This window comes from Papaver somniferum, chromosome 8 (genome assembly GCF_003573695.1).
Source record: "Papaver somniferum cultivar HN1 chromosome 8, ASM357369v1, whole genome shotgun sequence".
Classification (NCBI taxonomy): Eukaryota; Viridiplantae; Streptophyta; class Magnoliopsida; order Ranunculales; family Papaveraceae; genus Papaver; species Papaver somniferum.
The window spans coordinates 69,486,289-69,499,095 of record NC_039365.1 but is presented as its reverse complement, the minus strand read 5'-3'; the positions used below and the strand labels follow the sequence as shown (position 1 = coordinate 69,499,095).

At 35.5% G+C, this 12,807-nt stretch overlaps 1 protein-coding gene across 2 annotated transcripts; it reads right to left on the bottom strand.

Annotated features, from left to right (window-relative positions):
• Positions 1-2,812: 2,812 nt before the first annotated feature.
• On the bottom strand, positions 2,813-12,433 carry LOC113301469 (anaphase-promoting complex subunit 4-like). 2 transcript variants are annotated; one of them, XM_026550240.1, is made up of 19 exons: positions 11,865-12,432; positions 11,618-11,729; positions 10,937-11,028; positions 10,584-10,667; positions 10,011-10,250; positions 8,792-8,872; positions 8,026-8,177; positions 7,420-7,580; positions 7,213-7,313; positions 6,371-6,445; positions 5,972-6,151; positions 5,780-5,862; positions 5,603-5,701; positions 5,249-5,353; positions 5,016-5,163; positions 4,543-4,740; positions 4,305-4,457; positions 3,852-3,933; positions 2,813-3,127 (listed from the first exon to the last, which is right to left on the bottom strand). In XM_026550240.1, exons 1-19 carry the CDS (start codon positions 11,931-11,933, stop codon positions 3,033-3,035), a joined length of 2,310 nt encoding a protein of 769 aa, XP_026406025.1. In that variant the 5' UTR covers positions 11,934-12,432; the 3' UTR covers positions 2,813-3,032. The 2 variants fall into 2 exon arrangements, with proteins under 2 accessions (XP_026406025.1, XP_026406026.1); XM_026550241.1 differs by lacking the exon at positions 8,792-8,872 and having other exon boundaries at positions 11,865-12,433.
• Between the last annotated feature and the right edge of the window lie 374 nt (positions 12,434-12,807).

The window sequence follows — 12,807 nt, the reverse complement described above, 5'->3', positions numbered from 1 at the left end:
AGGTGAACCACGTAATCTTTGTGTCGTGTGTGATTGTCTATTATTGTATTCATTATATTCGTGCTGGTATTCTCAAACATGATAATCTAAAGATGTAAGTAAAGGATTCGATCTAAGTCATATAAAGTAAGATGTTTCATGGAATTGACTTACATGGAAATAATGCCGGTTCGAGATGAAAGTAACCTCGATTTCCCGACAAGTGGTGCGGTGAGCGTGGATAAAGATAACAATGATTTGACAATTTGAACAACAGGTTCCAAAGAAGAGAAAGTCTTGGTTTGTGACAGAATGATATAATTTGTGAATATGATGAGACGATCAAAATCGAACAAATAATGGGACGGCATCAAGAAAGATTCGACAACTTTGCTTGATGTAACTATGATTCGTTTTGAAGGTGTTTTCTTTACGAGAGAAGATCGTTCATAGGTTCAATTGGCGTCTGCAAATATTTCCTGGAGAACGTTTTGAATCATGGTGGTGCTATGTGATAATCGTTTATACACAACATATGATGATTGTAGCATGTTTTGTCTACATGGAGGATGACTTAATATTGTTGGTTCTTTGAGTTGGTGAAATCTGTATGGATTAAATGTCGTAGTTTAAACAATGTTAACTGTTAGACATGTGTCGAAGAAAAAAAAATCTACTCGAAGTGGAATAATGAGTGATCAAGGCGACGAAATAATTTGATGCAAGTCGGTGCAGAAACTTGTATAAATATATGAAGAAATTGTTTTTGGTGATGATAGAATATAGACAAATAGCAATTCCGGTGGTGCAAGTGCAAAGGAGGAATTTTTCTTAGGTGGTGGTTCAAGCTCAAAGTACAAGACAACTTTGATTCGTGCTAGTGATAATGTCCGAAAGGATGGCCTTATATAAGGTGGTAAGCATTCATGCCTTGTTGTAGTGAAGACGGTGGTTTTGTTCACGTCATAAAAGGTGGTTATTGTTAAAGTTCATATGGGAGAAGCTAGAATTCATGACGTTCTTCATGTTCTTGTCTAAGAAGCAACCATGGCGGTGGAGGTTTATGGAAGAAGAAGAAAAAATGAAGGAGTAAAATTTTCTTAATATGTCTTGTTGTTTCCAAGTCGTTTATCGCTAGTGGGTTATATAATCAGATGATTATATGAAGTGTGTCAATGTAATAAATTGTTATGATAATGAAAGATTCTCGGGGTGGTTTTGGTTGTGAATGTAGCCTGCAAAGGGTAGGTGAACCACGTAATCTTTGTGTCGTGTGTGATTGTCTATTATCATATTCGTTATATACATGCTAGTATTATCACTTATGCTAATCTAAAGATGTAAGTAAAGGATTCGAGCTAAGTTATCTAAAATAGGATGTTTCGTGGAATTGACTTATGTGGAAACAATGCCGGTTCGAAATGAACGTGACTTTCGTTTCCCGATAAAATGATCACGTTCTGAAATACCAAACCTCACTATTTATTGATCTTAATTTCAACGGTTAAAAATCCATTGATTTTCAACGTCTGGTTTTCAATAGAGTTAGATAGTAGTGTTATACCTCTCCAAATGTGCTCATATTCAACAGGAACGAGCTTTGTAAGAGGAACATCTTCCCAAAATATTAGTTTCAAATCTATTATCGTTTAGGTTTTATGAAGAAAACTGTCGCTCAAAGATGTGAGATAGTACGAATATAGAGTGTATGTGGATCCTCCTTCATAAGTAGAAGGCTTAAACGGTTAAGCATATGTGATCCTACATTGATACCTAATGAATGAAAACTCTGCTTCTCTTGCCTATTTCGTGTTTTTCAGTATTCTAGCAAGAGTATACCACCTATGAATGTATTGTATTTTTTGATTGATTATATTCATTTGTAAAAATAATTATACATATTCAAACATACAATCAAAATTGGCCATATCGACTAGGTTGAGGCTAGCATATTATGAATCTTGTTCTTCGACACACTTTACATTAAGCCAAACATATTATTCACCCGTAAACGAATTCGATCAATTATTCACATAAACACATTCCTATGAAATTGTTAATAGTCATGTTATTCAATATAAGTTTGGTCACCTAGAGTTTTATCACTTGTTAGAGCAATTACTATGGCAATCAACAAAATCCACGTGGATGAACAAACATGTTTTTGCACTATGGAAAACAACATAAAATGAATAAACCTAATATTTTAGGGTCCCACTAGTGATTTTATTAATATAAACTAATAAGAGTTGGGTCTCACTGATTATTTAACTAATAAAACAAATAATAAAAATAAACCCTAAATACAATAACCGAGATTCTGAGAGAGAAAATCAAGGGGTGGTTAAACATCAAACGCCAGCGCTTTTGCTTCACACGCCAGCGTTTTTGCTTCAACCACCCGGTTCTACATCAAACGCGCATGAGATCTACGGCCGGACTCAACGAACCCTTAAATTTGTTGGTTTGCCCATCCATTTTTCATATTTGTTGAGTCCATAGTGGTAGCAAACATACAGAATTCACTTGCGATTCACCTGTTGACATATACTCATATTTATGTGTAGCCCACGGGTACACATACTTCAATACATGGGTTCTCTCTGTAAAATGGGAAAACCACCCCGTAGCACATGGTATCATCTAGGAAATTCTAAAATCTTTAAACATCTGTAAGTGAATAGGGGCATGACAACCTCTTTATATCTCTCACTCTCCCTCTCTCTTTTTGAGTATCTAATTTTAGCAGAAAATGGAACCTTGTAAATATGCACTTCTGAACCTGTTCTTGAAACCCCAGATTTCAACTCTAACCCCTTAAATGACAATGATATGAGAAATAATAGACTAATGCACTCGCAAATATAATGCACAAGAACATGCATTTTCACAGCAGTTTCACATGAACAATGAGAGCTCAGGAGGTATTAGAGCAGGCCCAAAGAGTTTCACACATTAAATTCAAAATAACGCCATTGAGAAGGTTTAGATACGACTTGGAAGTCCACAAACCTCACGAGATGTTCCGTTACAGTATATACAAAAAGAACCCACTACTCGATGTCTGAACCCTCATCTTCATCTTCCTCTAGTATGTAAACTAGGGCGCGCTTTCTTGCAGCAAAGACACAAGCCACACCTCTTGAAGCTGTTCAATATTATTAAGTTGGATATTAATAGCTGCAAAAGGATATTATTAACCAAAAGAGGAAGATCACGGGAAAAACTTAACTGAAAAAAGAAATAATTGAAATTAACACTTGCAACGTTGAATTCGAATACAAGTAGCTCATATATATAATGACATAATCCTGACATTTTAACGCCATTTTTTCAACTGAGCCCAACAGGCAATGAATTTGAAGCTAATTTTTTGGAGACATGTTCTTCTTGTAAGTCTCTATATTCCAACCGAAAATGAGAGCATTCTGAGATTCATAAGACCACCATCTACCATTTTGAATATCAGCCGTTGAAGATTAACGTTTGAAATTAAAATTTGTGAATGGTGAAATTTCGTATTTTGGAACGCTCTCATTTTTGGTAGGAATCTAGAGTTTTATACGAGGAACATGTCATCAAAATCTTAGTTTCAAATTCATTGTTGGTTGGGCTCAGCAGAAAAAATGGCGTTAAAATGTCAAGATTATGTCATTATAACCATGTCAACGGATCCTACCCCTATATATATTATTTCTAATGATGCCAACAAGAAGAAAGTCTAGACACTAGTTTTCTGATGGCATAAAGGTGTTTTGTTTTTTTGGGGTGGTCTAGTGTCTCTTGTTAATGTTGCTAGCTAAACTGGAACCACGTACGCAACTTTGATTTTGATCCACATTATATGTGTCAACTGTCAAGAATATACTTACCACTGACAGCTAAGGGAGCAATTACAGAGTGCGGAATACTTCGAACTTTTTCATTCTCCATATTCAAATCAATAGCAGATTCCTGAAATGACAAAACTAACCCTATTTAAAATGTAACTAACAAAGGGGTAATTTAAGAACAAATCTCGTGTTTATACTTCCGTTAAGAATGTATAACAATGAAGAATTTAGTAGCTAATAGCTATGAACCCTAAAATATCTCACAATTTGTTTATTTATAATGTATAACAATGAAGAATTTAGTAGCTAATAGCTATGAACCCTAAAATATCTCACAATTTGTTTATTTATTTTTGTTTTGGTGGAAACACGCTGAATATCAGCTTTGACAAGTCTAGATTATGCAAAAGCCGTTTGATACATGAAGAAGTGTTACCCTATATGCAAATGCGCTATTACCACCTCAACTGAGGTGAATGGAAAAATAAATACCTTCAACTCTTGCAAATTCCAAAAGTGTGAATATGATGAACTTGCAACAGAAACAAATGGAAGATCTGTTGCTCGTAAAATCATCAAGTGACCACGCCCACTACTGTCGGAAACAGTGACTGTCTCATTTAAAAGTAGAACAATCTGGGTGTCCTGTATTACAAACAGAATAATATATAAGAAACCGACTGAAAAACTGCAATCTAAAATTGTTGGTAGAGGGTTTCAGGTAGAATACCTTATATAGGGAGACATCCACACAATTGTACCCATCAGGAACAATCAGCAGTACCGCCTCCATAGAAGTATGAGCCATCTCAGTGGTACTTAAATCATTCTTAAACCCTCTAGTTATGCCTATACAATTAGCCATATCTGAGAAAGACTTGTCGGGTATCCTGAAACAAGTGTAATCTAAGAATCTGTTTTGGGATTCCTGAGGAATTGAAACACCGGAGAATAGATTAATATAAGCAAAAAATGATCAAAAAGAAACTTTATGTAAGTCTGTTCCCTTAGTTGTTGCATCATCATTTTGCATGATAAAGCTGACATTAAATCTAAATTGTTCTTGCTAGTGCTGCTATAAACATCCGAGTTCAGGATAAGATTTTAAGAGAAAGCATAAGTAAAGAGTAATGTAACAAAAACTTTGACTTTGAGAATAATTGATTATTCAACGATAAGAGTAGACAACCACTAATAAGTTACCTCGTAGAAGGATATAGATGCAGGAATATTTATGGAAGTGGAAGCAGACTTTGGTGAAGCTGCTGGAACAGGAAACAATGGCATCAAATCTTTACAATGGATCTTTTTGGAAATTGTGGTGAATAGAACGAGAAAGGCCTCCTTGAAACTGAAATTACAGGATATTGAGAAGATGATATAAAAACCGAGCAACAAACAAAACAATATGCAAAGAAATAAAAACAAAAAAGTACCTATACTCGAGCAGTTCAAATTCTTTAGCCAGTGTTCTCTGCAAGTACTCGGTGTCTGAAAATCCACCAAATTGAACTAGTTCTTCAACTCTTTGCATTGTTTCCCTGCAAAGTTGAATTTTCGTCATCTTCAATGTGATGTATGTGAATGTTGTATACACATGGAAACCTTGTTGGTAAGTGTGACATGGAAATTTAACTCTAAAAGTATTATGGCATTCATATTTGACCAAAATTTATGTTTAGAGATGTATACAATGACCGTAAAAGAAAAATTAGTCTTGTGATAATTAGTGGAGCCGCAACACATAGCATGGTATGATTTGGAAAAGGTTAAACGAGAAAAAAACTCACGAATCAACCTCAATACTATGGTCTCCTTCCATGACCTCCAACAATTGCCTGACAGGATCTTGGTCATATAGAAACTTCAAGAATACAATTACAAGTTCACTGCATCCAGAAAAAAAAATGCATTAAGCAGAATAATCAACTAGTGGTTCCATCAAAAGATTGCTAACATTTTCAAACCTATTGAATGGGGGAAGCTGGTCACTTGATTCAGACATAAGTAGTTTTATACATTTTGAGAGCCAGAGGAAGAAATTCTGAAACTGTAACACAAGAACGACATGATTCAGAAGCAACAAAAAGATCATTGTATAATTCTAGGCTATACGTAGAAATGACCAAACTAAGATGGGAAGTATTCCATAAGAATACCTGATAGACAACCACAGCAAGCACCTTGATAAGCCTCTCAACTTGTACAAGCAACATACCAGCCCTTTCTGTTGCACTATCAATAAGCTTCTCATCTAGCCCAATACCTTGATAGCGAGCCCTCCACCTTGAGAGACCTCTTAATTCTCCAATTCTAAATCCAACTATTTCTGCAGCAGGCTGCAAATTGACAATTTATATGACTTGCTTCATATTGAATCAATCTGAACACCACTATATAAGAAAAAAATACAATATCTCAATCTATTCTCATTTGCATAAAAGAATAACATCTTGATTTACAGGATGGTAAACCTTGAACAACATGTGCAGCAAGGAGGGAAATAGTGGTCGGAATAAGAGAACACATTTAACTACATGGGATGACGAGTTCTGTACCTGGAGATGCTCACGAACAATAAGATGAAGCTCCTTCCCAGCATTATCAATAGCCTTTGTTACTCGTTTGAGACCCTAATTACCAGTAAATTTGATGACTGAAAAGTACTTGTGTATGTGATTACAGTTATTACAAATTCAGTCAACATTTTCCAACATAGCCATACTTCTGTGGAACTTTACATCACAAGGTGCAGTACTTCAACATTTGTGACCTGTGGTCAAGGAGGGATGCAATGCACAATGAAGAAGTGTTATACCCATTTTAACATTTTCTTTTCACTGGCTCTATTGCTTCAGAACTTTGCTCTACTCCATACTATGCAGACTCGTTCATTCGCAACCAACTAGTGGCCATAACCAGCTGGTCATCATTGTTGAAGTTCTGCAGCTCAGTTTTGTCTTTCCTAATTTTTCATTTGATGTACACTTACATCTGCTATAAAATTTCCCTGAAATAGGTTCTTAGCAGTGTGGTGAACTACAAAATGATATACCAAATGGGCGGGCCTCATTCTACTGTTCTGTAATAAAGAGATCTTGTGATATATCAAGTTTTCTTGTCATCGTAGAGAATGTTTAATGCATTAAAACCAATATAGACACAAAGATCTGCATTACTGCATATCTCAGGCAATGAAAGTGGGGAAGCTAGCCAACGAGAAGGTGTTGGGTCATGTCATGGTTGTCGAAATGAGAGATAGACTTGCTTAGTCCCATTTCACAATTCAATAGTAGGATCTGAAGATCTTGGTAGTTGCAAATTAGAAGGAGATGAGCAGGAGAAGGACTAACTATTTGATTTTAATAAAACCTCAATCAAAATTCATATGCTAGCTTACCACTTCACCAAGAGTGGAAACAAGAAACTGATGTACTGGTGGACTTGTCCGAGCACCACCTAGAAGACTTAAGAACTCCTCTTGAGGACTTGAATCCAATCCTATACATAAATGCATAGAAGAAAATTTTATAAGATGAACTATACCAACATAATTTGCTACAATGCAACTACAGCATACTTAGACAATTTCAAAACACCACTATACCATTATCAGCAATCAGAGGAGATAGAGTGTCAAACTTCTCGTGGAATACGTGCATGGCATCAGCCCACTGTTTACACATGATTGATAATGAAGCCCTGATAACCTCAAAGAAGTCCTCTATGTTTGAAGCCTGTTGAGCAACTTGATGGAGCTCATTCTTCCTATAACAAAAGAAAAAACAAGACGTAAACGTGTAAGTTCAGAAAAGTTCAGCACACAACTATCTGAGAGACCAATGACTTTAAATATTTTAACTTATTATGAACCAGACAGCGCATATAATATCAATGCAAGAAATAAAATCAAATTCTGCAGAAATTAGACGTGTTATTGGCAGCCCGTCATAAACATTTGGGTTATGAAATTAAGTATATCAGCAAGAGTAACAGAAAAGCTCAACAAGAGTAAACTATGGAAGTGGAGATTCAATATATACCAATCCATCATTGTTGGAGTACAGACGAAGCTAAATAAAATAAGAACAATGATGGTATGAAGAGGATGAAAATCTCTGCAAACCTAATTGCATAGAATAGAAAAAAGAAACTAAAGAATATTTAAACCCTACTTAAGAGTTCAGACTACACGTCATGTTGGATAACTGACCTCTTCCGAAATATAGAAGTATCAAGTAGCAAACAATGCAATCCAACTAAAGAACCATTTCCAGATACTTTTTCCTTTTCTTCAATCATGTGCTCCACCAGTTCCCCAAAGCACATTACAATCAAATGACAAAGATCTTTTGACAAAGCTACCTGATGATGCCAATCACCAAAAATGTCAGGTTTGTATTACCGCATTAGAAATTGTATTCTACGAGCTTATTAGGAGAGAAAGAATGAAGAAAAACCAAGCAACTATTCTTTATAAGAAACTACGTTAATCCAGAAGTTGTGCGAGAACTAAATTAGTTGAGCTTATACAGATCAGAAAATTCAGAGAGCATATAGGATTGTCTAATTCATGATGTAATTGTTTCAAGGTTTTAAGTTCCAAGGAATAATTGGTCATGAAAGGTGTTCTATTTCTAGTTATTTTCGATCCAGTTCATTGGTATGTGGCAGATGTTGGCAGACCACATTTAGAGTAGTTTCCTTCTAGGACTTCTGTTTTTTCCTTTCCAGTTACAAAAAAGGGGGGAGCCATGACCATGAACGTAAACAGATTTGATCTAAGTTTGAACATTTGAAATGATGTTTCATTGGTGGTGTAATATTTGAGAGTAAAGCCTCTGCAGACCAGAGACTTCCACCAACAAGATTGCAAGTCCTAAACTAAAGAATAAAAAGCTTCATATCATTGACATAAACTAAGAGAAAAAAACCACCATAGGTATGAAGAATTGCAACTCAGTGGGATAGGAGCCTACCTTATATATTGATGAATTTACAAGTTGGTGCACAGCTTCTTTGTCCCGAAGTGGAGCAGATATGAACGTTTTGTTTATATTCTGGTATGTGGCCCTCACGCCCATAACTAAGTTAGAATAGAATGGAGCAATAATATCAACTCACAAAAATTAAATAGCATAAGTATTGTATAAAGGATGGTATATTTGTGAAGAGATAAGTTAATCTAGCAAGATAACAACGAAATTCAGTGAAATTATTTGACAACACTGTACCATCACTAGAATCTTTCATGGTTCTTACAACATGATGAACGTAGACATTATGAAGCACAGGTATCATTATTATTGAATTGACTTATATATATGGTTCCAGATACTGTTGGGTGCCCAAGCTAGGATTCATGCTGATGACTCGTTCCGAGCTGATCCACACTGGAATATCCGAAGCAGGGATCTAGTATGACCCATTTTGGCTCAACAGTTTGAAAATTAAAGATTAGTTTGCAAGATTGGTTGGATCAACCTTAAATTATTCTTGGGTGCAAGACAGGAGTTTGACCTCCCAAGCTATTACAGAATCCAAATGGCACAGGTAGAGGCTGAGTATATGACACAATGGAAGGTTTTCAACTTTCATATTCCCTCAGAACTAGAGCTTGATTGAAGTGGGCCTTCTATAAAAATAAATCTCACAATGGATAACTTATTTACTTTTCTAGAGGTACTCAGTTTACTCTAAGCAGGAAGTAAGGGCAAGCCCAGATTATAATAAAAAATTCATGCAAACCTTGAGGTGACTGTTCTTTTTAACTCCTCTAAGGAACCATGAAATGTAATCTAATCAGAACAGGGGAAACTCGAACATGGTTCCACTTTAAGGACTCAAGGGAGTCTCCGGACTAACTTCTTCCAGCTTCCCAAACATCAAAACATATTTCCTTTATCCGCTACCAAACAGAAATACTTCGAACTAACAGCATAGCTTTTGGTACATTCATCAACTATGTGAAAGAATATTGACAAACTGGTGAATTACGAGGAGAATAAACATTGAAAATGAATCACCAAAGTTTAAGGAACCCACAATTAACGTATAAGTGATGCTAAAGAAATCAAAGAAATGACATGCACATTCTGAAAATGTTAAAATACCATGTGCAGCGCGATAATTAGTTGAAGCATCTTATCATACGTGAGGATAAATGTGAATCAGAATGAAAAGTTACTAATGACTTACGATTTTTCCTATTGGGAAAATTCCAAATATACTGAAACAAATGGTTCCTTCTTTGTCACCACTGCATAAGATGTTAAATCGTTGATGTGAAGTATTTGACAATTCTCTAAATGAATCTTCACTTTCGTCCATAAACCCAGTATCCCCAGATGCTACTCCAGGCATTCGAGGAACTCTTGGGGCAGAAGGGAAGAAACGTGAGGTACGATCTTCGTAAATTAATTGAGTGTTGTTACTGTCCTGAAACATAAATGCAATAGCGCCAACCAGAAGCAAAAACAAAAAATATCAGATTCAAAATGACCACAACAGCTCAATCTGCTCAGCAGGTCAATGTGTACTCCAGTAATGAAAATTCCAAAAGTGGACTTTTTGTAAGGCACAAAATCAAACATTTCGTACAACAAAGAGATCATATATATAATGGAACAGCACCATGTAAAGATGTTATCATCCCAAAATTCGTATCATTTTTAATGCATTTCAAAACAGAACAATACTTTTATTCAGCAAGCTTCGGTATTTAAGATGTTAGAGGACAATACAAACAGAAAACATCGGAAATATGCATACGCTTGCTAGCTGTCCATCTTCCTCCCAGTTAAGACACACGACAGCCACATTATGAGATTTTATGCTTCTCAACAGCTTTCCATTCTGTGTTCGCAGAAAAAACAACAATACTTCAGTGAGTAATTAAAATACATGAATCAAACAGGAAATCAGTGAACTGACACGAAGGATGTGTATCATTGATGTCAAACACATCAACCAGAAAACATGATCGCCTACCTATACACATAATTACAGGGAAAGTTGTGAGGGTTTGAGAAGAAAAAGCAACAAAAATGTTGAAACATGAAAAGAAGGAGGGGAGCTTAGAGATATAACATATCAAAAAAAAATCCTTTTTTCATTGAACTCACCTCAACATCATGCAAAGAAATAGTGCCATCTTCAAGGCCAACAGCTATTGCTTTACCATCAGGTCGCCAACATAGAGCTGTTATACATCTTCCTAAAGAAGATCGAGTGTATGTCAGTAATCAACTACCAATCTACCATTCTTAATCCATGAATCTCCTCAAATGGAATTTGAGCACAAACATTTCCGTTACCAAATGTATTAGTTCCCTTATAAACCACACGACAGCTCTGACGCAATCATACATTACAAATAAGCAACAAGATACACAAAGCAGAAAATATGAAAGGGAGTGAGGTTTAAAGTCGGAATAAAGTAAGATTAATGTAACAGCAACGGAATGGAGATTCAAACTTTTCTGACTTCATAATTATCTAGAACCCTAAACCCCAAAACTATAATATAATTTCCAAATCCCTGTACTCATCAACAAATTCAACAAGACCATTTATTGTACCAATCATCAAACAGAAACAAACTTAGATTAAGATAACAACACTTGCATTGCCCCATTTAGCAACAGACCGCTAAAACCCTAAAAACATAATAACCTATAATCATCCGTATATCCCAAATTTCTACAACTTCTAAGAAACAGGAGAAATGCAACATTGCCCAGATACCCATTCCATCTATAAACTATAGATTACAACATTAAAGAAGAAATGGAAGTAGAAAGAACCTGGAGAAATGGTCCATAATCTTTGCCAATTAAATCGATGAAGAAGTATTTTTGAGTCTTCAGTAACCATGGCTAATAAATCCTTTTCTGGGTTCCATTCAGCAATCTTAATCTGTACATTTAAGTGAAAATCATTGACAGGAGCAATTAATCAAAGTAAGTTCAAGTAAACAAAGAAAGTATATGTAGGTGGTAGGAACCGATTTCAAAAAAAACAAAAAAGAAGAAGAAGGAATTGACCCAAAACCTGAGATGAGACTGGTTTATCGAACTGGAGTTGGAATGGAATGCTTGTTTGCTCTTCGTCTGTCTCCATCAAGAGAGAGATGGACACTGGGAGGGGGGGGACTATCCTTCAATTTTCTCCCTCTATTTGTAAATCAAAAAGGAATGCTCTTCAACTCCTTGGGTATACAAAATTTAAACCATCTAAGATATTGTGTTAAAGGGTATCTCAAGATGGTGTGCTAAAGGATATCTAAAAGATGTTAAAAAGACCAAACTATTAATAAATGAATTCTTTTACATTGAAACCGTAAAACTAAAACCGTCCAAACAATTTTCAAAATCCATCTCAAATCAAAAAAAGAAAGAAAACAAAAATCAAAACGAAACTAAAAATTCTTGAGGAAACTGAAATTTGGGGCTACGGGATATGAGATTAGGTACGAAATCATACCCAATCTCATACTCCATGTGATTCCAAAATCCTATGAAAAATTGTCAAGGAAATATTTTTAGCATGACGACTTTTCTTGGTAATCAAAAGTCGTCATGGTCTAATTTGTGTCGGTTGACGATTTTGATTCAATGAGTTTTATAAGTTTCAGGGTCGTCACAATCTTCAAATATCTACCTTGACGACTTGCTGTTGGTCGTCATTTTGTGCAATTTCGACCTTGACGACCAATAACAACTTAAATCAACCTTTGTGTCTCGTTTTTCATTTAGTCGTCATGTTGTTTTATCCGTAATCGTGACGAGCTTGTGTATAAGATTTTTAATCGTCGGTGGTTGACATTCTCGATCTTGACGACTATAGTTTAGTCGGCAGGCTATGAAATTAATACCTTGCTGACTAATCATGTATTTATAACGTCTTTCTCTGTATGAAAAATCTTATTTGGTCGGCATCATGGTTTATTACCAACATGCCGGCTGTTGATGGTCATTATCTTCCATATTTATCG